Source organism: Paracoccidioides brasiliensis (assembly GCF_000150735.1).
Source record: "Paracoccidioides brasiliensis Pb18 unplaced genomic scaffold supercont2.1, whole genome shotgun sequence".
Classification (NCBI taxonomy): domain Eukaryota; kingdom Fungi; phylum Ascomycota; class Eurotiomycetes; order Onygenales; family Ajellomycetaceae; genus Paracoccidioides; species Paracoccidioides brasiliensis.
In genome coordinates this window covers 1658180-1684324 of record NW_011371358.1, presented here as the reverse complement: position 1 = coordinate 1684324, position 26145 = coordinate 1658180, and the positions used below count along the sequence as shown (strand labels likewise).

General features: G+C 46.1%; 8 protein-coding genes across 8 annotated transcripts; 2 read left to right on the top strand and 6 right to left on the bottom strand.

The window, feature by feature from the left end:
• Positions 1 to 1176: 1176 nt before the first annotated feature.
• PADG_00510 (uncharacterized protein) lies at positions 1177 to 4155 on the bottom strand (the record flags this gene model as incomplete). The annotated part of the gene is made up of 1 exon (XM_010758075.1): positions 1177 to 4155. The coding sequence occupies one exon, from the start codon at positions 4153 to 4155 to the stop codon at positions 1177 to 1179; it is 2979 nt and encodes a 992-aa protein (XP_010756377.1).
• Positions 4156 to 5997: 1842 nt separating this feature from the next.
• On the bottom strand, positions 5998 to 7110 carry PADG_00509 (uncharacterized protein; the record flags this gene model as incomplete). The annotated part of the gene is made up of 1 exon (XM_010758074.1): positions 5998 to 7110. The coding sequence occupies one exon, from the start codon at positions 7108 to 7110 to the stop codon at positions 5998 to 6000; it is 1113 nt and encodes a 370-aa protein (XP_010756376.1).
• A 2826-nt stretch (positions 7111 to 9936) lies between these two features.
• Positions 9937 to 10800, bottom strand: PADG_00508 (mediator complex subunit NUT2; the record flags this gene model as incomplete). Its single annotated transcript, XM_010757562.1, has 3 exons — positions 9937 to 10321; positions 10560 to 10644; positions 10770 to 10800. The coding sequence occupies 3 exons, from the start codon at positions 10798 to 10800 to the stop codon at positions 9937 to 9939; spliced, it is 501 nt and encodes a 166-aa protein (XP_010755864.1).
• A 1273-nt stretch (positions 10801 to 12073) lies between these two features.
• Positions 12074 to 15225, bottom strand: PADG_00507 (NAK/BIKE protein kinase; the record flags this gene model as incomplete). The annotated part of the gene is made up of 3 exons (XM_010758073.1): positions 12074 to 14173; positions 14234 to 14331; positions 14397 to 15225. The coding sequence occupies 3 exons, from the start codon at positions 15223 to 15225 to the stop codon at positions 12074 to 12076; spliced, it is 3027 nt and encodes a 1008-aa protein (XP_010756375.1).
• Positions 15226 to 16137: 912 nt separating this feature from the next.
• On the bottom strand, positions 16138 to 18045 carry PADG_00506 (uncharacterized protein; the record flags this gene model as incomplete). Its single annotated transcript, XM_010757561.1, has 2 exons — positions 16138 to 17513; positions 17661 to 18045. 2 exons carry the CDS (start codon positions 18043 to 18045, stop codon positions 16138 to 16140), a joined length of 1761 nt encoding a protein of 586 aa, XP_010755863.1.
• Positions 18046 to 20419: 2374 nt separating this feature from the next.
• Positions 20420 to 22414, top strand: PADG_00505 (uncharacterized protein; the record flags this gene model as incomplete). The annotated part of the gene is made up of 1 exon (XM_010757560.1): positions 20420 to 22414. One exon carries the CDS (start codon positions 20420 to 20422, stop codon positions 22412 to 22414), a length of 1995 nt encoding a protein of 664 aa, XP_010755862.1.
• A 1250-nt stretch (positions 22415 to 23664) lies between these two features.
• Positions 23665 to 24088, bottom strand: PADG_11103 (uncharacterized protein; the record flags this gene model as incomplete). Its single annotated transcript, XM_010758402.1, has 2 exons — positions 23665 to 23770; positions 23874 to 24088. The coding sequence occupies 2 exons, from the start codon at positions 24086 to 24088 to the stop codon at positions 23665 to 23667; spliced, it is 321 nt and encodes a 106-aa protein (XP_010756704.1).
• Positions 24089 to 24328: 240 nt separating this feature from the next.
• PADG_00503 (uncharacterized protein) lies at positions 24329 to 25832 on the top strand (the record flags this gene model as incomplete). Its single annotated transcript, XM_010757559.1, has 2 exons — positions 24329 to 24634; positions 24756 to 25832. The coding sequence occupies 2 exons, from the start codon at positions 24329 to 24331 to the stop codon at positions 25830 to 25832; spliced, it is 1383 nt and encodes a 460-aa protein (XP_010755861.1).
• Positions 25833 to 26145: the final 313 nt, after the last annotated feature.

Sequence of the window (26145 nt, the reverse complement as noted above, 5' to 3'; positions counted from 1 at the left end):
AAGGGGCAAAAGAATCAGAGGAGATGGGCATTGTATGCTAGCAGAAAAGTGTAGAAGAGAAGTCCAAAAAAAGCTGAGCAAGATTACCAACAGCTGTGTTGAGCCTCATGGTAGTTCTCGGCGTTGGACTATACCCATTAGAGGGTGCTCTGCATTACAATGGATAATATGAAGGATGCTGAACATCTCTTCATGTATTCTTCATAGAATAGATATAATGCATGCAATAATTGAGGTCTGCTCTGATGAAATCTTGTGAAAGCCAAAAGACTTCATAATGAAAGAACCAATTGCTGCCATCTGTATGCATTGATTGGAAGACACCAGCAAAACAGAAAAAATAAAGAACTATGAATCTCCATGGATTGTTCCTGAAATACATGTCTTCGAGGACGGAGACAAAGAGAGTAAGATGGAATATACTTCACCAGGCAGAAACATTATAAAAGCTCATTGTGGGGCAATCTAGGCATGTGTACCTGCTCCATTTTCTGAAAGCTAATTAATATAAACGAGATATGGGATGAGCAACCGATTATTGGCTTGATATTGTCAACAACCCGAAGGTGAAAGACGAAATTCCTTCATTTCAGAGTCGGATGCTTCTTTCAAATGCGAGTGTATGCAAATCCATTTCTCCTTTAGACGTCAGGAAGCAAGTCGTCATCGGACAGTACTTATCCCTATAGGAGGGACCTTTGCCCCTATTGAAAACTTGGAAGCAGACTTCTCAGCCAGAAAAAGTCATTAAGTAGGTTGAACAAATGAAAAATCAAGGCGTTTGACAGATACGAACGCCGGCTTCCTAGACCTAAGTAGGATCCCAATCAACAGATCTTGACATTACCCACAATTACCAGTTATCCATTAGAGAGTCGATGATGTGTTAAAACCCGGGAAAACAGAGGTGAATTTGGGAGCTGTGGGTGGCGATGGGCAATGATAGAGGCGACCAGCTGCCACGTTGGATCTCACGCATGAATACAATAGATATCACTGAAGTCCAGGTCAAGGAGCTTGAAATCCAAAGCCTTGGTTGGTGGTAATATCAACACGCAAATAATGGAAACAAAAACGTGCATTATGTACATGTACATACACAGTAATGTGTCGGACAGAGAAAGGCCAAGACAAGAGGAAAAAGAATCAACTCTTGTCGCCAGCATATCAATAGCTTCATTGAATGATGAAGTCATGACTGGCCTCAACAAGACCATCTGCCGATTTTGAAATGGCAACCCAGGCAGGCGCATATAACCGCACTTCATCCAGCGCTGGTATTACACCTGACTCGTTATTGTCGCTCCACAAACATATGACTTTACCGCTCAATTCATTTTTGGACACGTCTTGTTTTTCGTCACCATCCTTGGATTCTCCCGGATTGACAGGATTAGAATGCCAGTCCACATCGACAACCCAAGTATTCTCCCAGGTTCGAGTCCATAGTCTGATTTCTTCCACACCTTGACGAGAAGTGTGTGGAAGCCGGTGGTCAACTGCAGAGCCAGAGATGCGGTAGTCCGCGACTGGGTTGTCGAACTTAAGTTTGCAGGCCCGTGTGTTCCGGCCGGATACCTTGATGCGTGCTTCATTTTTGCCCACCGTTCTCGTAATATTGTAGGATATCCATGTATACGGCCCCATGGTCTGATCGTTTCCAGGGTCTTCTTTGACAACACGTGGGGGTAGTCCACTCCAGGAACACCTCACGAGAGAACCGAATGGACCTTGGGTGCAGTTAGCAGTTTGACCAGCGGCGCTTGGTATAGCGTTGATTGTATCTGTAAGATATGGTTGAATGCCGGTGAGAGAAACTTTGTTTGTGCCATCGTCTAAATTGACTTCCTGGATGAAGAATATCTTTAAACGGTTGGCAGGAGAGAAGGGAAATGCCACCAAATTGTAAATTAGAGTACCGATAAAGATGAGCAACAAAAATATCGGGACATGGTACGTGAATCGATGGATGAAGGGGAGCAAAGGAGCAAATAGGAGAGTAGAGAATAAGGCACAGGCTAAATAGACAATGAAGGTTGAAACCCCATCTGAGCCGATCTGACTCATTGCAGTTGTCAAGAGAAGACCAACTTGTCCGACGAGAATAATAACAATGGGAGCTAGAAGAAGGAGTTGTAATATCCACGTCCATCTGGGTAATGTCCAGCTCCATGACTGTTCATGTCCAAATATACTGGCTTCTCGGACATGTTCATCCTCTGCTGTGTATTCCGTGACCCCATCATCACCGCCAGTTCGATAGTTCGCAAACGTAGTTCGCTGGCCTCGAAGCAGGGAGGTAGATTCTGTGGGGTCGGTCTCGTCTGGATCTCCTACGTTTTCAGCCCCATTCGGGCCAATATCGGATGGTAGTTCATCAGCAGAAGGGGTTAGTAACCTGCTACTGAGGCTACTTGAGCGCCGTCTCTGACGTCTGCTGGCCTGGCGAGCATAATATCCCTTTCGTGGAAGAGAAAAGAGCTCTAGATACGACACCCAGGTTGCTAGGAACACAGCAGCGAAATAGAAGAATGTGAAATATCCGGCAGCAATGCCTTTTTGGTTTGCATATACCGTGCTGATGACTAACATGATCCATGTCACAATGAATATCCACGTATAGCTATAGGCTCTGTGAAGAGCAGAGGGTCTGAAAAAGTCGGCGACACGGGCTAAGAACCAAGCCACAAATATCCACACAGACAGCATCATGCTCCACACAGCAAATTGGCTGCTATGCACAATATAAGGATTAATTTTCTCGAGCAAGTACGCCAAACCGATGGAAATGACCGTTGTCACAGTTAATATGATAGGGGTACGAAATAGACCGCGGAGGCCACGTAAAGAGACTGTTTCGGAAGCACCTCCCAGCGACTTCGACATCGAAAATAAGTACATTCTGTCTGTCTTAGATAGAGCGATGCTTGTGATGAACAGGACCAACGGGCCAATAACAAGCAGCGTAACAGAGAGTGCGAATAGCGTATGGAGACGGAAAACCGCGAAGGCGGATCCAAAAATGTCAAACCAGACACCAAGCGTGCCACCGCCACTGTTAACTTTGTCTTGGTCTGTTGTTTTGCTATCGAAATCAGTTCCTGTGTATGACACGAGTCCTTCTGTGGTCCCTATGGCAACAGAGAGCATATGCCACAGAGAATCAACATTGGTGTGCCGGGCATCATCCTGGTCCGTATGATATCGGCTTCTGGGAGCAATGAAGGACACATCCAGCCCTCGCAGCCCTAGAACGCCATTGAACACGACATAGTCAGTCTGGCTACGAATAAGGCCCAACTTAAACCCGTCGCCAGCAAGCACGGAACCGAATGGATGTTTGGCGTTCTTATAAAATCGGGTAACCTCCGTATCCGTGGATCGGAATAGGCAAGCTCGTCCTCCAGCCCCGGCACCTTCAAGGTTCAAGAATGTATGGGTAAAATTCGACATTGCGTGTTGACTATATACGCGGGCACCGTTCAAATAGTCTTCCTCGCCGTTGTTGAACAACAATACCAGACCCTTCCGCGGTTTGTTGCCGGCGGTCGTGAAATATCTGAGAAGTTGCAACAGACTCACAACCCCCATCCCATCATCAGTGGCACCGTATCCCGTTGAGACGCTGTCGTAGTGTGCGTTCACCAAAACCCCTCCTTTTCCCTTCGGTTTTCCATTCGACCACTCCCACCAATTCTGCGGATCATCTTCGCTCCCTCGTATATACACGATAATATTCGTGCTTTCAAAATAGACTCCCACGATAGGAGATTTGCTGACTCCACCGTTAGAATAAGTCAAATTGGACAGATTATCATCAAAGACAAAAACCTCCGGTCCGCCGTCAGCAGCGGCGGACTCTCTAACAATCGCCTCGATCCGATGGAGGAGCCATGCGTGTACGTCATCGTTTCTCCGACTATTGTAAGGGTGAAAACCTTCGGTTAGATGCTGGAGATCCCTCCAAGCTTCTGTAAGGTTCACGCCCTTAGGACTCATTTCCAGAGTCGGAGCGGGAGGAACGACAAGATACGTGACCAGGACCAGGATAAGAACCGCAAGATAGACGATGGTTGTGATAAAGGTGACTGGCAAGGGTGTGAACGCGATCGGATTGAACTTCCGAACCCTGGGGTTGGCCATAGCTGGAGACATGGCCTGGAAATCCTGCTCCGTCTCAGGAGAATAAATCTACAGAGCAGTGGAGGTCGCCATTTGAGAGAGGTTGGGTTTTGTCCTGAGACACGAGAATAAGACAGACAGGGCGGAAAGGGGCGGCAGTAAGTCGCAAATTTCAGTTATGCCTTGACCAAGATCTGAGCTTAACTTAAACTTGCTAACTTACCACAGTCCTGAATTCTTGTCAACACTCTAAAAGCCGCTCTATATAATTAACTGGCAGCAACCCGTCCGCTGCGTCAGAGCTAATTCAGAAATTGACTTTGAAACAATCTACCCAGCTTTATGAGGTTACGATTCCGGGTTGACTGCTAGTTATTATTGGGTGGAGTTTCTTGTGCGGCAAGAAACTTTGGCTCCTTGATCTTGATTGCCGCATGACTAACTCATCCAGGTACTTCATTTGCTACATGGATCCTCAACATGTGTTTTTATCATACCCGTCATTTCCTCTTTGCTCTAACTTATTTAAATGCCTGCAATGAAATAAAAAGGATCTGAGGGAGATTTCATATCACTGTTGATGCATTTGTCCGGCTGATTTATTCGAAATCAATATTCTATTAGCACAAACACAGAAGTGCCGTTTCACACCAACTTCAATGCTCAGCTGTAGTTAAAGAACACAGTCGTTGGGTAACTATCTCGCTGATTCCAACGGCCTTAGCTATATATATATATATATATATATATGAATGGAAACATACAAGATGCCGTCGAAATACCAGCCTCAAGTTAGCTTGCCTATTCCTCGAATACAATTTCAATAACATCTTGATACGACACACCCGTGGTGTTGCGGTAATGCCAATTTAGATGCTCCGCGGCACCGCGATTCGTATGGTAGAAGTGCAATATATTGGGATTGATGTGCACGATTGGTCCAAGTTTTGCGGTTTGTTAGGAGCGAGTGTTATCACTATGAGGTAATTTAGGCGAGTATAATTGGATTCTACAAGCATGACCATGGAACAACATATCTATTTTCCCTGGGAACCTAGTTATAGGTACCTTCTGAATACACACACCCATAGATGTAGTTGATAGATCCCCTTATCCTTATCATTTCCCTCCCCCCCTTTTCAATAATGAATGTAGATTGTTGATTCGTTTAGCTGGATTAAACCTTGTATGCGAGATATCAAAAATAGGTACATAGATCTATCTAGTATAGAATACATATATAGAGAGTAGGTTCAAGAAGCGTTTTCGGAGTATTCATACATGTTTCCATCCATAGGAAAGCCCACAAGGGGATTATGCATATATAGGAAATAAAACTGGCAGGTTTGTTTCCGATTAAAACAAGTTGTCAAAAAAGTGCTAATCATTGTAAGAAATTATAAGGGGAATTGAAGATGGGAAATTAATTAGAAGTGAGAGATAAGAAAGTAAAAGAAGAAATATTATATGATATCGTGTCATTTCTCTTTCATGTCACGCATATGGTGGTCATCGCTTACCTATATTCGTGTGCAACATTGTCACATTCGCGTCGCATCCTATGTCACAATAACCAAAATATTCGCCATCTTCCCACGTATATCATAACTGGCGAAGTGAAGTGTCTCCCCCTAGGAGTATCATCGGCTTCGTCTTCCCTCATCGGATCTCTCGACTAATTGTGCTGGTATGGAAGGGCATCGGAAACAAATTGCGATGCTCTCATGGTACGAGCAGGTCCTCTTGATATATACCAAGGTTGGGATATCTAGGAAGGCATAACGAGATTGATCTTTCAATCTAGAAATATAGCTGTTGATGTATTTTATGAAACATAATTCAGGATAGCAATTCCACCAAATCGTCATTGACGTATCAATCCGGCCATTTTGATTCTGGGTAATTTGATTCGGGTTTCTTCTCGCGAGGTAATGGCGGTGGGAAATGGAGTGACGTTGAGGTGGTGTTCGGGTTACTTGGTGCAGTCTGTGTCACTCCGGCCAACGAGGCATCCGTTTCAGAATGCTCTGCAGTGTAGGTGCTTGGGCGTCTGTCGGGGAGATCTGCCACGATCATAGTTGCGTCCGTAACGTCTTCTGATTGCAACCATGGTGGCTTAGGAGTAGGGGCAGTGATTCTCGGGGCATGAGAGACATCGGAAGTGATGCGGTTGGGGTCAACAAAATCTGGATATCCATTTGGTCCTGTGGAGAATTCTGGGCTCCATGAATGGGAATTGACCAAGTGCACTAGCTTTCCAAGAACCGCAAATTCTAGTTTCAGCTTGACGCTGTATATCATTGCTTTGAGTGTTGTTTCATAGACGTATAAGTTCGCATATGCCACTGCAAGAAGCCCAATGTCCATCAAAATAAAGATCAGGTTGATGCCTAGCAGTTGATACATGATCTTTCTGTTTCCATTATCGGGAGAAAGCTTCAACATATCCACTGTTTCCCATATGTAGAGAGTGGATATGATAAATTCTTGAATGCAGAACCCTGTCATCTGTATCTTCTCCATGATATTGTAGGCAGGAACAAACAAATCCTTTGAGTTGGAATTAGAACCAAAAGTGAGGATGGTAGTAGGGACATGGAGGATGAAGACGTTGACGATGATCATGCACAGGACACGGCGAAGAACTTTCTCATCTCGCAAGACCAGATGCAGTCTGGAATAGAGAACGAACGACTGGCCCGTTATCATAACCCACCAGCCACACGATAGCAGAACAACTGCCAGCCAGATCGATTCCATCAACTCAAAGAATTTTAGCAGAAACCCGATGCAATAGGGCACAACTCCGACGAGAGCCGTAAGAAGCAAACTCCAAAAGTACAGGCCTCGATATGTGTTAAAGGCTATAAAGACCAGAGCGCATAGTTCGATAGCATTGTACCAACCGATCGCGAGAAAGACTCCGATCGCGATCTGGGTACCCAAATGGCCGGAGTAAGCTCCCGTAACGCCATCGCCTGTTCCCATCGCCGTGAGTAAATTCCTTCACACACCCTTGACCGGGAGAGGAGGAAGGAGGGAATCGGTTAGCCACAAAGCTAGGCTAGAAGAGGGTCATAGGATTTAAAGAAGAGAGTGGACAGTGCCAGCGGCATCATGGCGGAAACAATGGGAACAGAGAAATGAAGCAAGAGTATCAACCATGAACGACGGTGTTTATGATAACTGTGAAAGAAGATAGAAGGATAAATGCAGAGAAAGCGTGGAGAAGGACAGGATGCATGATTTGAAGAATGACGGTGACGGATGATCCCAACGGCGGGGACTAAAAAGTGGGCGTGAGCAATTATCTGTCTTCCACAACATCGACCTGCAAACTGCCAAATCAACCTCTCGAACTTAGCCATGGTAGAGCAGCTAACTCCTATTATTGATAGGGTACCACTGCAATGGAATAGAGGAGAAGTGGATGTCAGTGGTACAGCTACATGTGGATACTAGTTGTACAAAGAAACGGCAGCGAAACAACCCTAGATACCCGCGAGTCATAACAAATATATTTAGGCAGAACAGTGCGTATTTTCCACAAAAGAGAGAAACATATGCTGGGGCCAAAGCTGCAGCTGGCCAATACAAACACTGTTCGGTAATATGCAAGTGGTCCAGTCCTCTCAGCTGCCATGTGGGGCGGGTATATCGAGGTTGGGTCATCGGAGACAACCGACGGTGACGGACAGGAACCTTGGAAGGGGGGTTTCATGCATGTCAACGCTGCCGAGGTTGCCAAAAAGCGATGTTGCGCAAGTATCCAGAGCAAATCAACAAACCAGCCATGCTTTAGATTCTCTGGCAAATTCTCCGTCTTTTGACACACTGGTCGACATACAATAGCGCAGTGCGGGCAGCCATGGTCTCGTGGTAACAAATAAACTCAAGTAATCATCCCTTTTCCCTCATAGAATGCCGTGCTTATTATCGGTCTTGTTTAACAGATGGTGGTTAGCATAAATGAGGTTGAGAGTTTCAGGAGGATTCCAGCTGGCTGGAAAGACCGCAACAAAATTTCCAAGGTTTGGTCGTGTCGGTGAGTCGTATTATTTCACCCTGAGCACTGACGAACTGACAAGCGAAGAAGACCTCCGACAAGGTCTGCCAATCGCGTGGTTAACTAATTTTAGGGACCGCTAAGAACCTTGGAGGTTGTCATGACTGCATATAACTACCTTGTTATCGAGAGATTAGGCTATTCCAAAACAACTGCTTCGTATAGACATTGTATGGAACTGTACATGTACATGTACTTGTACCCGGACCCACTTTCAGTGGACAGACATCTCTGCGTGCATATATCTCAGCCCTGACCACGACTCAATATTAATCATTCATTATCTAAAACAGCGACTGGATATGAATATTATCTTGGGTAGCACAGCATCTCAGCCTTAAAACTAATATTAGGAATTACCTGCCTAGATTGTTCTTTCACGAGAAATCTCCAATGCTTGCCACTTGAGTCCGCCGGGAATCCCCCTCCTCATAACAGAGATGCTTCGTGCTGCGCATTTTGTTCATTCCAGTTTATCTTATAATGGCTGTTACACATTTAGTGCATATTTGCGGAATTCGCATTGGTATCACCGAGGGGCTGTCATTGGAGCTGACAAGATATTGCATTCCAGATTTAACTTGAAGAACATGCCGGTGGCTCAGAATCTCTTGAGGGGGAAGCTGCAAAACAACAGGAAGACTGAGGGGCATTGTGAACAACAGGATTCATTTAATTTCGTATCATGTACAACTATTTCCAAGGTTAGCTTCAGTGTCAAGCTTAAAAATCATTTTCTTCAACAGAAACTAATATTATCATAGCGGAGAGGTCAATTTTTCAGCATCCAGAGGACTATGAGTCAGCCAATATATGACTTTGATAAACTAGTCAGACAAATTTAGAACTGACTTACCAATCTCTGCTTCTCTGTTTGTGGAACAGTTATCAATGTCTGAGCTTCCTCCCCGGGCGTCACTTATCATTTTAGTCCCTATTCCAGCATTCAAGCGGTAAGTCATCTTGTCAAAAAGCCTTGTCTGTGACTTAATTCTTAAAAGTGCTGAAACCTTCATATTTATGAAACAAAAAGTGCAGGATCCAGGTTAGCAGATCGGATGGTTCATTGAGTAATGGGTGCCAATGCCGCATAAACTGAATGTTAAGAAATCCAGGATATTATGTAGGCTTCCAGAATAGAACGCATGAGGTCCCAGTATAAGGAGTGTTTTGTGGAAACCCCGATTTCGCTGGAGTAAATATGTATTGATTTTAGACTCAACAAAATATTGAACGGCGAGTCATGTAGCAGCCAGTCTGGCTAGAGACGCTCCTCAAATTGAATGAAAATTGATATCCATGGATCGTGGACAATACTCCCCGTGAGCTAACGCCAGGAAGATGCAAGAGATATATAACCGTACTGGGACCTGACCAAACCTAAAATGGGTATCACTGAATATATATGAATCGTGAGTTGTAGAAAAAGATAATGTATAAAGATGGAAAATTATTCCCATAATTTGCAACTTCTGTTTTGTGCTAATTTGTTATAACTAATAGATCGTCGGCAGGATTCCAGCAAACCAAATGAAAATCCCAAACAGATGAACACCTGTCCGTACATAGCAAACCAACAATGAAACTAGTAAGTCTTCAAAACTAATCATGAAACGCCCATATGCCGTCTATAGATCCGCAAGATCCCAGTAATACAGTGACAATTTCCAAAACCACACGTCCAGGGAAGGGTGAGCGAGAAGGAAATAATGTCAGACACACGACGTAACTAAGATAAACGCCCAACCTCAACCCCCATTTCCACTCTTAGCTTGGCCAACATCTTCGCCACTCACACTTCCACCAGTAGCCTTTAGAATCCTCTCTACTTCTCCTTTACACTCAGGCATCGCGCTCACCATCTCCCTCGCCAGGACATCCCGAAAACTTGCAAAAGCCTCCGCTTTGCCTTTCAAATCCTGATTTCCACGCTGCACAAGCTCCACGAATTCTCGCGTATAGATGTCCGGGTTGCGTGCTGCGTCGACGTAGTCTATTATTTCAGGTGGTAGTTGGACGGATTGAAGGGGTGGGTCCGGGTCGTTTATGCGCGGAGTGGTTTGGGAAGGGGAAGCGGAGGGGTCTGGGCGAGAGTGTTCCGAGAGAGTTGATAGTGAGAGGGTTAGGGATTTTCTGTTGGTTGCTGTGATTAGAATGTTGACTTGTAAAAGGGATGTAATAGGCAAGTCGCACGAGAAGGCGATCTGTTTCTCGGTGTACTGTTGACTTGTACTGGCGACTGTTGAGGGGGGAAGGGATGACAGTGCGCATTTATACTCAATTATCACAACAACTTTCCCCACCGCCAACAGGCAGATAAAGATAGATATGTGACGAGAAACTCATAATCGTAAAACTAAGAACAACCTACATTTTCCGTACAAGCTCCTGCTGAGTTTCTGCTCCAAGGTATCCGTGGATGGCGGACTGAATCTCGAATAAGTGCTGTACAACATCTTTAATGTCTCTGAAAAAGCATCAATTAGTGGCATCCCCAGTTGGGATAGATAGAAACGGTAGTTAATATTTCTGAAGCGAGATTGCGATTGGAGAAAAGATATAGCATTGATCTGGCACATACTATCGATGCTGTTCAATGTTACCGGCGCCATTCGCCCAGGACACAGCAGGCTAACCTTTTCGTTAGTTAGACAAATGGGCAATATTGATATGGCCTGTAAGCCATCTCAGGGCCTGTTCAATGGTAGGTTGCAGTCCAGACTTCATGAAGTCGTCGTTTGCGTAAAGGAACTTGAATACTCGGCATGGATCATTGGGATAGCTTCAACGTGTATCGGACACTAGTCCATATGAGGCTAGCGCATGAAAGCCCACAACTTAAACCTGAATGATTTCGGCCCGACGATCTGCCGCTAAATCCATTGTAACTAAATCGAAGTAATAGGATATGCCTATGCGATACGTTTGCATCTTTCCTGGCCAAAAATCCCATGATGATATGTCCAAATTTCCCCCAGATTTGCATGACTGGATTGGAGGCTGCGTGTTCCAAAGTGAGGGTAAAATGATTACGAATAAGGCTCCCAAAAGATCCTAAGGGAAATTGGCATAAATAAACCCCGAAGCTGATTAAAGGAGAGAGTCTGGAAATGTCATCCTTAGACCCAGTAGGAAGCGCAAGTGCAAACTCGTCGCCGGGTTCACATGTGGACACATCCATGGGAGGGAGTTAGGGTTTTCTGTCCCTGGTTGTGGAGGCGACCCCAAAATGTCGAGAATTGGGGAATTGGCATGGGAATGGTAAATAATCCTGTACTCAGTCACTCTGTATCGTCAAGCGCAACGGCTATTTTGATATTACCATCCGCAGCGGAATTGTTAAAAGTTAGCTAACATCCACATTACCATTCGTCGCCCTATGTACTTCTATATCACTATCCATATCCTTGAAATAATCCGAGTCCCTGACCGGCAGCGGAATGCAGTCGGAAAAGGACAATATAAAAAAAAGGTAAAACTATAACCAATGCCAAATATCCATCGAACCAAATAATGTTTGCAGGTAAGCAAATATATACACTCGATACTGCATCATGCACAGATATATCCTAAACAAGTAATGGAGAAAGAAAAGAGAACGAAAAACAAGGAAATGATTATTGAAACAAATGCAGCAAGTGATGAGGGGGTGAAGAGGGAAGCTAAACGAAATATTATAAGCAACTGGAAAGGGACGGGGAAAGATGGGAGGCGCAGGCTAAAATGATATTTATGATTCTTCCATCTATCAAAAGACCAAGGCTATAAATACGACAATAAGGAGGAAACTTTGTAGACTGACTGTCATGGTGTCGCATGTGCAGGACGCATGGAACAAGAAAGGGAAGCGGATAATTTAAAAATTAATCCAATTAGAGCTGAACTTCACACCTCTTTTGTTCTCATGGGTGTTACTCGGGGTAAACCAATCTCGGTCTCCACCATTTCTATTCCTGATAGACTTGGGTGTCGCTTGCTGAAATTCGCCTCCCTATCGCCATTTATCTCCCTTGGCTTAGTGTCTATAGACGATGTGCGCGCATTGGCAGGTGCAGCTGTTGGATTATCAGATCGGTTTCCAGTCCGCAGATTCTGTGGTTTTGGAGGCGCTGCGGGTTTTCGATCGGCGGGGTTGCGGGGTATGAACTGTTCCGATGACGTTGGCTGCTGCGGTCTAGCAGTGGCGGGGGCCACAGAGAGTGAGTCCTTCGATGGCAGTCGGGGAGGCTGACTAGGGAATTGTCGTGATGGAGCAGTTTTTCGAGGAACGTTTGATGGCACTGGCCGCGATGGTAGTGGTTGCTCAAACTGCTTCGCCTGCAAAGCAGTGTCCCTATCAGTGTACCGTCCATAGCCTGAGGCCGTTTTGGCTATTTGGGGTTTATCATTTTCTTTGAGGAGTGACTGGACCTTGCTCTGAATTATTGCTGATCTTCTTCGATCACTCCTACCGTCGGCTCGTCCTCCCTCCTCTCGTCGTTCAGCTAAACGCTGGCGATATTCAGCTGCAGCATTTGCCACTCGCTTCTCCTCCTGAGATAATCGTCGTCGCTCCAGCTCACGACGCGCTTCAGGAGAAATATCGTCTTGGTTAAATCCATTCCCATCATCGCTCATCTCTGTAACTTCTGAGCCCGTTATTGGGGTGAGGCGCGCATTCACATTACTAGGGGAAGGACTTCGGCTTGTCCGATCTTGAGATGCATTATGCTCGAAACGACGGAAGGCATCACCGAATCGGCCGGCAAGGAGGTTCTTGGTACCAGATAAAGATATTGAAGATAAACTTGACCGCTTGACATGTTTTGATCCGCTACTTGCACGTTTCTCTCGTTTTCGGTTCATCTCTTCCTCTTCCTTAGAACGAAGGAAGTCAATATCAGACGATATATTTGCTCGCTCAAAATCACGGTCCATCTCTGACCGTGGGTGATGTAATAGTTCACCACCTTCATATCCACCCTGAAGGAAACTAGAATCGAAAGAAGCTCTTGGGCTCTCGGGATCGCGAAGGTATTCGGGTTTCGACCTAGCGTACGTGCTGGCAGGTCGGAATTTCGAGTTTACAGATTTGGAGCGGATGGTAGAATCAGTAAGATCAAGCGCAGAAGGTCGAGATCCCTCCAATGAAGGTCTAGAAGAAGCAGGAGACTTTGGCAAGCCTTCGAAAAAACCTTTGTGTTCGGATTCCCGTTTAAAAAACCCGGTGCGTGAAGTATATCCATCACGGGACCGGTGTGGTTTTTCATCGTTATCCTCCCACTTTTGGCCAGAAGGTCTCTTTTCGTACGAGGTATTTGGAAATCGATACTTTGGTTTTGGTGAAAAAGGCGGGCTCTCTGATGGGCGTGGGCGTGGGGAAGGAGAAGTCATCGTGCCAGTAGACACCATAGCCGGCCTTTGAGGAACGGGTTGGTGTAGCGTGGTGGTCTCTTGCCGGGTGATATCAGAGACCAACTCAAGCGATGGTTTTGGAAGTTTCTCTTGTGCAGAATTGTCGACATGGTGTCTGGATTGTGAGCCTATTGCGGGGCTCCTATGGGTAGCAGGGGCTGAGTTGGCTTTGGCAAAAACCTCATCTGCGAGAGCATGAGTAATTCGCTTTGAAAGATACTCCGTGGCAGGTTTGGTCTCTGAAACAATTGGCTCGAATTCAAATTTGGTTCCTTGGTCGTGGAAGAGCGAAAATTCGTCAAGGGTTGGAAACCTGGACGAGAGTTCATCTCCGTTGGGTGGTTTGATTCCATCAAGGGCAGCAAAGGGGTCGCTTGAGGAGGCTCTTAGTGGCGAAGGGCTCGGTTTGGATGAATTGTGATGGTAGGCAGGCTTCGTTGGCCTTCCCCTCCTCATGGGGGCAATGTCGGGAATAATCTGCGTCTCCTGCATTGGTGGTGAAAATACGGCCCCTATCTTGGGTGTCCCCGTTGGAGACGGTGGCAACTGTTGGTAACGTCTTGCCTCAGATTGTGATCGTCCAGAATATATCTGGAGACGTTAGTAAAACGCGATTTCATCAATAAACACTAAAGAAAATGCGTTACCTACGTCTTTGATTGGTACCTCTTTGCCCTGCATGAGACAAGCCTCGCGCAACACTAGATAAATATTGGGTCTTTCTCGAGGATCTTCTCGTAACATAGAGGCTATGGAAGAGATCGTTAGAAAATCAGAACCACAAGTTATTTCAAAAGGATCTTAGATATCGCACCTATGAGCATCTTTAATCTGTCGGAAAAAGGCGGATATGTGGGGAATTTAAACTTGGCGTTAAGGATGGCCATTTGCCCAACCTCTTCGAAGGGTGTAATATAATAACAGAGTTTGTATAACAGGACACCCAATGCCCATATGTCACTCTTCTCATCGATTGGCTGTTTTCGATAAACATCAATCATTTCTGGACTCCGATACTGCAAGGTGGTGTGGCGTTGGACATCATCCTCTATTAGCCTTCCCTCGGCAGCAGTCGAAGCTGCCGGTCGTGGTGGCGCTGTTGAGCCAAAATCACACAACTTGTAGCAAAATGAATTCCCATTCAGGGCTATTAAGACGTTCTCGACTTTGAGATCTCTATGCAGTAGGGGTGGTTTCAGGTAGTGCATGCAGGCCGTTCCTTCGGCAACATCGGAGAAGATCTTCAAGATCTCCGGTTCGGTCAAGCGATTCTGCAACCGAGTGTTCATAAAATCAATCAAGCCACCTCCGGCGCAGAATTCCATGAGAAGAAACACCTCATACCCACCACCCTTTAACTGGGATGCGTGGGAGTCAATGTACTTCACAATATGCCGATGTCCCTTCAGTTTCTTCATTGTTTCGACTTCGGTCCGCATATTTGCCAAAGCTACTTTATCCGGAACAGCAACTCTTTTCAGCACGGCAGTTTCAGCGCCATCGATCGGCTGCGGGAGGCGGACGACATATACATGCGCAAACCCTCCCTCAGAGAGATATTTCTCGATAACAACGCGGTGGTTTCCAACTTGAACCTTCGTCCCCGGGACAAAGGTTCCAGCTGGCGGTGCAGTCATTGCCATCACGAGTATTCGATTGGCCTATCCAGAACCAAGCGCAGAGCAGGATACCAATGAGAAAGAAGGGAGATCGTAGGTTGATCAAAACGTTTGCGGGAGGATGAAGGCAACAAGGCGGTGAAGAATCAGGATGAGGACGCCCACGGAGGGGCAGCGAACGGAAAACTGCACAGAGAACTAGGGGAGCTGCATTGAAAAGAAAACAAGCAAGAAGAGAATATGGAGTAAACAAGTCACCGTCACTCCCTGGGACACGGACAGTGACTCGACGGAATGATGCAGCTCATGGATGGTTCGTTGATGTTGAGAAAACACGGGCCAATCAAAACAGCCCTACGCCTCCGGTAGAGTATTATGCCGGCTCCGTGACCACATGCCAAAGGCACATGTACCTTTTGGGCGAAGATAACAACCAGATGGTACCTGGCCAAGGAATTACCAAGCACTTTATTTAAATTTTACTGCCTACAGAATTTACACATTCAACAGATTAGCAGTGATGATGTGGATCCTTGCTGGATTTAGGGGTCTACAGATGCTAAACATGTATATCCAAGGCTGTGCAATAAATACATCTTCCTAGGCAGACGCCAAATGGAGATAGATATCACCACCCATCCATAGATCGTTTAGAATGCACATGGCCATTAAGACGGGGGCATATGTCATGCTTTAAGCATAAGTTTAGTTGCTATAGGAATGGTTGTATGATTCGCTCACTTGAACCTGTGCATAACTACTCTATAACTACGTTGGATATCTTTAACCGGTCTTAAGTGAAACCACTCTACGCTAACAATGTCACAACGGAGGCTCAATAAGTGTCGTAACATCGTTCCAGAGTCTTGCGGGTGTCCAGTATCCTCCTATTAACATTAAGAATGATGCATCTATTAAAAAGGAGAAAGAGAAACCTCAAAGTCCATATTGAAATGTGAGCCCTTCATCTCCTCGTCTAAGGCGTGTATCATTTTCATCCATTCCCAATAATCTTTTACCAAACCAGTACCTCACTTGCGAATCCCACCATGTCCCACCCACAACAACAAATGAAGGAATCTCACCTGTTCCAACTAAACTCCAGTTGCCGCCTGAGCCGGAATAATTAGTCTCTCGAACCTCCGCAGCCAGGGTCGCTGACATCCTAGCTCTGGCATCATTGATAATGCGTAGAACTAGCCGCAGAAACATAAATCCCCCGAAGCTGAGCAGAACGAAACCCAAGGTTATGAGGAAGGGAATTCGATAAGAATCTGCCCGGAAACGCGGAGAGAAGATGAGAGATGCAAAGACGCCTGCTAGATTTCCGTACCCGTTAATCCCCAGAACAATAGTTCGTTTGCCAGGATTAGGTATATTGCTTGCCAGCCAGGTCACAGTTAACGGGCTGGGGATGTAACTTCCACTCAGAAGCACACACAAGGAGAAATAAAGAGCCATAGCCCTGATCGGGGAAAGTGACGAGGTGGGTGATGAGATAAGGACAGTAAGAATCAGACCGACAGCTATCACCACGAGGCTGACTAATATTGGAAAGATACGTTTCCGGGACTTGTCGCTCCAGTGACTGAATATGTAGAGGAATATAGTGGCAAGGAGGAACGGAGGTGCGGTGAGAAGGTTACTTAGGCTTGGAGAGGAAAGTTGGAGCGAAGATAGAATGATTGGAAGGAAAACGGAGAAGCCGGTGTTGGGAATGGCGGAAGCAATATTGAGAAGAAGAATCGGGAGCATTAGAGGCAAGAAGAGGACCGTCGACAGGAGCTCCGACTTTGATAATCCAGCATCTGATAAGTAGTGAGAATTATCCCGGGGCATCAAGGTATTGTCATCTTCCGGTAAAAGGCGAAGTTGCTGTTCATCGGAATTTCGGCTTCTTCCTTGTGAAAGCTCATCTGACAATATTACAGAAGCTTCTTGTCTTGGGTAATCAGCGACATCTCGATCAATGAGTATACGCTGCTCTGCCCAAGCTCTCTCTTCCGTTTTGAAGAACCATGCAGTCCCGGCACTTCGGGGCAACCAGAAAAATCCAATGATTGCGATGACAATTGTTAAGCACCCTTCGACCAAGAAGAGTACTTGCCATGGTTTTATGGTATCTGAAGACGCGGCAGTATTGTCTTTTGGGTCCTCGCTTGGCGGAAAAAGAGAGAAGACGATGAACGCGACCACACCTCCAAGCGCACCGGATATTCCATACGAGCCGTAGAAAAGTCCTAGTCGACGTCCAAACTCGAAGCGGGTATAGAATAGTGAGAGGTAGGATACCGCAACGGGGTAGAAGCCAGCTGCAAAAGCATCGATGTTAGAAATATTGTGGCATCAATACAACCACCCTTCCATCAAAACGTAAACTTCTAGTCATGGCAACGAACACAAAACGAAGATAAATCTCCAAAAATCAACTGAGAACCAACTGATAAATAAGAACCCACCTTCAAGTGTCCCAAGCATGATCCTCAGCGTAATAAGCTGCCATCTTTTCCGGACCCATATATGTGATAAGGTACATAACCCCCAAAGCGTCATTACACTCGGGACCCATCTACTTATTCCAAATCTCCTCCCCGCGGCCGCTCCAAGGGGCTGTAACGTAACAAAGAAGACATAGAACCAGGCAACAGCAGTATTAAGATCTTCTGGCTGAAGCCCTGCATCACGGGTGAAATGAGCAGTTTCGGCATTCCCGATATTGGATCGGTCGAGGGAGTTAACCAGAAATAAGGCAGATAGGAAAGGGAGTAAGATAAAATCGAGCTTGCGGACGGTGCTGCGGTGAACTCCAGGGTTATCCCTGTAGTCATCAGTCATGAGCGTCATTCTGACCGACAGGATGTGTTGTGCATTTATTTGCTCTTATTTATTTGTTTATTATTTATTTACTCTCTTTTTATTAGGATAATAGTTAAAAAGCCATCGTGTTGTTGTACTCCAGACAGATATCGAGCAGATGAAGAAGGTTTTTTTCACTCATAATTAAAATCATCAGTTATGGGGGAACTTGTCCTCAACTTTAACTGTCCCCCCCAAATTTGGGGCGTTTTCGTTGATCACAGGGAGCTGATCAGAGCCTAAAGAAAGAGAACGTGTAAGCTTTCTTCTATATTTATCAGGCCGGCTAATGACCAGAGCGTGCAATACAGAGGGTTCATTGAATCTCAAGCAAGCTCGACTGCTTTATTACTGAAGCTTTTGCATTATTTAACTAAAACTGATGAAAGTTTTTTGGATCGTGCATCTTTTCGCATTGGACATCTGAACATCTGGGCTGTATTTCTCTCTCCCTTCTGAATATCTAATAGGGTATCAGAGACATAAAAAACGTCATCTGTCTTCTTTCTGTTGTTGTTCTAAATTAGATAAAAGATTCAGTTCGCTTCAATGACATGTGACATGTCGATGTTCATCAAACGTTAGCGTGGGGAAACGGATCACGGGATGTGCCAAGACACGCTTGGATTCAAAGAGAAAAAAGTAAACAACGTCAACGTCAACAAATCAACAACGAACATGAGAAAGGCCGAGAGAGAATATCCATGACAAGAGGGTCCAAATGATGATGATGATGATGATGATGATGATGAATATGCAGAGTGCATATCATCCATGGATGTAGCATATCCACTGGGAAAGACAAGCCGAAGTAGAGCGCAAAAGCCCGTCGTTATGGAAGGTTTGTATCTCTCTACTACGTATGCAGGCGTCAGTCATCCACTTATACTGGGTGGAAGCATTGGAATGGGGCCTAATTATAATTGCATGGTGACCTCCGTTTGCAAAGGAACTGGCCAATCGATGATGGATGAAAGCCCTGCTCGAGGAACATTCTGGTGCTCACCGACAAAACAAAGGAAAACAGCAGCCTTAAGAGCTCGCGTGCTAATTGGGCATCCTCCTCTAACACGCGAATTGAATAGAAAATGTAAACAAACAAGACCCTTGCTTCTTGCCTGACAAGACCCCGGGCAATATTTGTTTGCAGACAAAAATATCACTCTCCAGTCTAAAGGGGAGAGAGTGCGGGTGGTGAGAGATCGGTGAGGGCACAACGGAGATAAATAAAAAAAAAGGGGCGGCAGCAGGAAATAGAGAGTAAACGGAATTCTTGGGCTTCAGCATGACCTCAAGGAAACAATCGAATTGTAATAATTTCCGTCTGAGAAAGACACATGCAACGCGCGCTGCAACCAGTGAATCAATCCAATTTTCCATATTTGCTTTTTTTTTCTTGGGAGGTTGTCAGCGTCGGTTCAGTTGGGCGGGACTCTAGAGTTTCCCAGGCGACTACTGACTGCGCTCAAGTGAACTACAGATGAGTTGACAGTTTGCAATTCTGCAGACTGACAACAGCCTCATTATTTTTCACACGGTTGAACAACATTGATCCCAAATCTGCATACATCTCAATATTTAATAGGAAATTTGACAGTCATAATAAATTCTGTTAGTTAGTTACTTCCACCCATCTATCTCTTTGTCAACACCTCATTTTTTTTTTTTTCCACAAGTTTTACTGTGCCCGATTACTGTGTGTGCCTCTGTCATACCTCGCCACGGCCTAGAGCCTGGTTCCTGGCCAACACTGCGTACCTTCGCTTCGAGACTGGCTGGCTCGGGAATCTCACGATAATATTCCAGACTGGTGAATTCATTTCTTCCTCTATTCTCAACTTTGGCCCTCTCTTCTGTTATTTTCTTCTGGTGTCTGGTGTTTGTCTGGTTCTGGTGTCCTAGGATGATTTTTGGGTTTAACGAATTTATGCCCACTGCAGCCTACTTTTGTATTGCAAGTACTTAAATAATATCCTCCCACGCTTCTTCAGCCGACCGGAAAAAGGGCCTCTCTACCCAGGTCAGCTGCTGCCTTGCACATACACCGCCTCTCTATCTCATACCACGATTCTGTAGACCAGTTGTGATCGTTCTACGCCCTGTCAGCACAAACCCCCAATTAACCAAAGTGCTAATAAAGATTTGGGGCCCAGGTGCCACCCCAAGGCCACTCTGATCATGAAGGTGTTGCCCATTGCCCCTGGAACTCAATTGGTACAGACTCTTCAAACACCATAGGAAGGATTGGGGAGGAGAGTCCCAGAGCGCACAAGACTTTTATCTATTCCTACGCTCGAACTATATTAAAACATATCACAACATCCAAGACCTTATCATTAGAGATATACGACGTTCTATTGCAATGGATCGACCCCCGCCTCCTCCTCCACCGCCTCATGGTAGTCCACCAGGGGGTGGTCCACCGCCCAATGCAAACGGTGGATATCGCAAATCAACAGACCTTCCGGAAGGTCCCTATGATATCTTCATTGTTCCTCCTCATTCGTCCGGCTCCGGATTCATATACCTACCTTCTCTGCAGTGTCATACAAATAGTTTTTTAGCAGGAGTTACAGCCACTTTATTCGGGGTGGCATTGTACACATATGTATTGCCAATGCTAAAGGCTTGGGTTTCAACAGTTGCACAGAGCAGCGGTGCGGGCGTTCTAATGCTTATCGTAGTTGTTGGAGTTGGCAGCTGGGCATGGGGTAGGTCACAAACAGATCTACCCCAGCCGCCACCACGGGGTACCCCGAGGACCCCTCCGGCGGGAGGCACCGCTCCCCACGGCACGCACCACGAAACCCCTCCTTCATCAGGTCCCAATCATACTCCTGGTGGAGGCTCTCACTATCAAAATTTCAATGGCCAGTATACAGACGGTTATGCAAATGGATCACATCCTAGTGGGCAATACTCTGGTGGTCCATACTCTGGTGGCAATCACTATGCACATGAAACTGGAACACACCCAGGCCCGGGAGGAGATGGCCCGTCTCGACCACCTAATTCCCCAGAGACCCCGCCGAAACCATCTGGAGGGGCTACCCCAGAAACGAAAAACCAGAACTGGGAAAAGGCTAGAGAGGAAACAAGAAGAAAGGAGGATATAAGACGGAAAATGGAGGAATTCCGGAAGAAAAGGGAGGAAGAAGAAAAAGAGAAACAAAGGCAACGGGAGAAGGAAACACGGGAAAGGGAATTTCGTGAGTGGAAGGAGAAGAGAGAAAAAGAACGACTTGCCAAGGAGGCAGCAGAGAAGGAGGCAGCGGAGAAAGCCATCAAAGAACAAGTCAGAGCGGAAGCGGCTGCTAGATTTGCGGCCGCTCGAGAAGCTGCAGCTGCAAAGAGAGCCGCTGAGAAGGCAGCGGCTGAAAAACTCGCCGAAAAGCTCGCAGCAGAGAAGCTAGCGGCGGAGAAACGAGCGGAGTCGGTGAAGAAGGCAGCGGAATCTCGCAAGCAAGAAGAATCTGTAAAATCTCCTCCAAAAACACCATCTCCCCAGAAAAAATCCCCACCATTCCCCAGTGCCAAAACAGAATGTGAAGATGATGCATACTCCTTTCGCCCTTACGATCGACCCAGGGATCAACCTTCCGCCCCGTCAGTATTCTCAGAGTCATCCTATGCTCCTTCGCAATCGACAGCACGGACAACCCCGCCACCATCTCGACGAGGACCATACTCCACAAAGGATCCCGACAAGGTCATTATTACTGGCGTGTATCTATTCAACAATGCTTTTATGAGGACGCCCGTTGGACAACTGGTTTCAGGCAAAGGGAATGTGACCGATGGCTTAATCCTACGCATCACCACAGAAGGAATGTTTGTAGACGATGACATTAGAGGCGTTGCCCAGCGCGAATGGGACGTCAAGGCATGGACAATGAAGCTTGTAGAGGTATGGTGCCCCCAGCTTGGTGCGAATAATCCTCCTACACGTCAAAACCCAATGAAGATAAATCCCTTCCGGTTCAGTTCTTCGTATGCGCATAGGGTTCCCAGCAGTGAGGAATCCGATGCGCATCTCGCAGACCTGCAGAGGTGTTGCAAGAACAAGTGCCGGTTTGGGGCTTCGTCTTCTGGAATGAGAAGCCGCAATGACAGTATGATTGATGGAGAAATTTTGCAGAACGCGGAGTTGCGCGGGTTTCATGTCGTGCGTGCAAGCATCAGAGACCAGGAGGGAAAGAAGTATGTCTTCATCCTGAATGAGACTGAAGCTTGGAAAGTGGCCCTCGGCATACAGCGGTTGAGAAAGGGGAGCCAAGTTAGGGCATTGGGGGTGTGTGGTTTGCCCGCCAATGAAACAAATGCGATTCTTGAGAGTCTTGGATATATCTCAAAGTGAATGCATTGACAATTGGATGCCATTTTTGGTAGTGAGAGGTAAGGAAACGTATCATTTCTTACTATTGTTCATTTGAAAAGTTGTATGATTTAAATTTGGCAATTGGAACAAGCATGCTAACGATCATCATATTCAAGATTCATCAAGTCGTCATCGATGATCAGTAGCTTCCTGCTCACAGTATTCGCCCCCTTATACTTGTCTTGCTTAGTGTGTTCAGTTCTTTTTTCCATCTTGTTATTTCCAATTTCACTCCGCTTCATACCCTTTTTTCTTACATCAGGGATATTCTAATATGCATCTTTTAGGTCATTTAGCGATGGAGTTTAGAGGCAATATCATTCACTTAGTTGTCCCTCTGCTTTTGTAATGGGTATCATTGAACGCTTGCTGCTTAAATATCCCCCATATCCCGTATGTTTTGCATTATCTACATTACTCCCTCACCCTTTCCGCTCAGTATTAATTGTTCCCCCTTTGTGTTATTTTATCTTATATTGAGCATATCTGGTCCTTTTCATGTTTCATAAAATTTTGCAGCACCTTCACCCCATGGCCCTAAGTTATGCATGCGCCCGTGCATGGATTGGAAATCTTGTCTAGACTTGCTGGTGTATACGTAAATAGTTATTTGGAAATCTTGTTGATTGACACCTTGGAAATAAAGCTTTGATTCATTTCAATGTTCTTCTACGTCAAATTTTCTTCACAGGAGCAAGAATCAAATTTATCTATTCTAGTTGTAGAACTAGCAACAGGAAAATTTGACGACATGGATAACTATCGCGTACCTTTTCACGCACACTCGAAGGTACGCTGGCCAAGTCGGCACTCAATTTCGGTAATCGGAGATGTTGGATCCAAGGTCCAGATTATCTGCAACTTTCAAGCCACGACAACTCAAAAATGGAAATAAAACCAGGCGAGCTTGAAACCCGCCTGTGACGAAACGATTGGCATTCTCCTCCAATCAATCCAAACGGCTTGATACATAGTTCATCATCATGAATCGTTTGCGTTATCTTTCAAGACGGTTGATCCCAGCTTCCAAAAATCAAAACTCAAGACCCGCCCTTGGTTACAACAGCAAGGCATTTTCTCTGGAGCCTGGCCGTTGCTGGCACAGTTGACGTGAGCCGGGGAGTCAACGAGGAATAATGTGGCAGCCTATTTCCAGCGTGGATAGATAGTCCGCGAATTCACCTGACTAGTTTTAACGATAGTGGTTAACTAGCACCTTTGCATTTAGCTCAGCAAGCTTGCGAACCTTGAAAGCTGGGATGTGTTGATTCCTCTTCCCGAGCGTCAAAGTCCAAACCATCCAAAGAGGAGGCAACGGGCTGCGTGCGGGCCGTGCTAGACGCTGTTAATGTCGTGATATTTTGATTTGGACTGCGGAACGAATTTTTGAGACCTCGACCTGATTAGCCTCATGTCCCTAGAGTTCATGTTCACCAACCTGATGTAAGACTTGATTTGCGAGATTTGACTGGACTGAAGTTTGGGGATCCACTGAGCACCGACTTTCTTTTTCTCCCTAACCTTCTTGCATTTCGTTGTGAACTTTTCCCTTGGATGCAATTGGCTTAAAAGTTGGCGCTGTGCGATTCCTGCTGAAGAACTGTTACAGCAGTGGTGTATGATTGTCATTCCCGGTTTCTTGTTCTTGTCCATTTGAAAAGCCGTGCCCTCCCTGTACGGCGTATCCAGCCCTCCATTGACTGATTGGTTTATCTTGTCTCGGTTAGTTGTTCAAGCCCTTTATATATTCTGTTAGCCCCCCGGCGTGGAGTTTTCCTTTTGACCCTGTCCCTTCCTTTTCCCCCCCCCCTTTCTCGCCACATTTAACAGAGACAGTGGTTCTATCATTTTTCCTCCACCTCACAACGCTCTATTGCAGGAACAGAGGGGAATATGAGCATGGACACATACTCCGACCAACCGAGGTATCGAGATGACCCTTCAGCAAAGGAAGCCATGAGCGACACGGAGAAAGCTACCTTAGCCGCCGACTACAAATGCCTTGGCACTTTGGAAGACGCAGAAACTTCTCCTATCAATAAAAGGCGGTATGGTTTTATGAAAGGATCACGGTCCTGTTTTGGAGATAATAGCTCTCGATCTGTTTGTGCCAGAGCGTCGTTAGTAGCACTCAAGGTTGTCGTGTTCATTGCGCTGCTTGGTTACTTCGTCAGGGGTTCTTTTCACGGATTTAAGAAGGTATGGGAAATATTTAAATATCTTGTTTTATTTTATATTGTCAAATTGATGCATTCTCTTATGTTGAATAGCGTGGCCTCTTGCCTTGTCGTCACCCTCCTACGCTCTACATGTATAATAGCTGGATACTGACGAACAACCGCAGCAATGCACACACTCCAAACAGAAAGACCAAGTCTCCAACAACGACTGGCATGATCATGGTCCATCCGACAAGCGGGATATTTCCGTCAACACAACTACCAACTCAATTGTTGGCAAATTCCCGCTCTACGACAGTCTCAATTTAACTACAGTCACGGGTAGTATTGCTGTTGTCATCGACCCTCAGCCTGCTCATCCCGAACAACCAGACAAGCCAGCAAGGGTGTCCATCAGAACGGAGTCGGGAAGCATATCTGTGTCTTTCCGACTCCCGGTCGTGCGCCCTGCCCCCAGCGATGCTCCCAGTTCCACCAAACCCCGGGAACTATATAAACCAAGGAAGTCCAGAAACAAAAATGATAAAACTAGCAATATACACGCCTTCCTCACACCACGTCCGTATGAGGTAGAAATCCACACTGCCTCCGGTAGTATCTCAGGCCAAGTCGCCTTCTCGAATCTGCTTAAGATTTCTACTATTTCCGGCTCCATCAGCGCCAACCTCATCCCCATCGTTTTCATCGAAGAGGAAGAGGAAAAACCCCCGCGCGATCCCCATGACCCGTATCATCCTCCCAATGATGGCGGTGATGATCGATGGCCCCAACGCCGCGCCAATGTCTCCATCTTCACTTCTACCGAGACTGGAAGCACTCACCTTTCGCTTTTGGAGCCGTTCTTCCCACCCCCACCAGAAGGAGAGGATGGGAAATCGGCTAGCTCATCTGGACCTGAGAAGGGCCGGTGGGCACCGCAATCTATCACTGCCCATCACATCGCGCGAGGTTCCGGATCTGTGGCCGTTGTCTATCCTCCGTCTTGGGCTGGCCGTGTCCACGCTGCTACTTCCGGCAAGGGCCGCGTCAGCATTGGTGGTGAAGGCATGCTGGTTCGTGGTGGCAATAAGACTGTTGCCGACGGCGTGAGATATCCAGATCCTGAGGCCGAGTGGGATGCTCTGTGGTGGGGCGCTTCTGGCAAGATGAACGTAACAGTTACGAGTGACGGGGGCATTGTGGACTTCTTTGCACGAGGGAATCGGATTGATGGGTGAGTTGAGTGGATTGATGGCTTTTGATGGGTGGCTTTTACTGTTGAGCAAGGCGGTATCAGAAACGAACTGGTGGGGTGCTCCTAGGTGCGATGGGCTAAGGGAAGCTGGAGATTATTTTGGTGAGAAGTGTACGCGCTGCTGTGAATGCTCTAACTGTGCTATCTTTCATGTTTCCTTGGATTTTATTTATGTCCGGCTATTCAATCTTTTGATCTTGGATATTACCTAGCTATCTTCTTTGCGCTTAGCTCTCGCCCCCTTTCTTTTTGTTTAGCTTCCTGCCACCTTATATTGGATCGATGGCGAAACAATT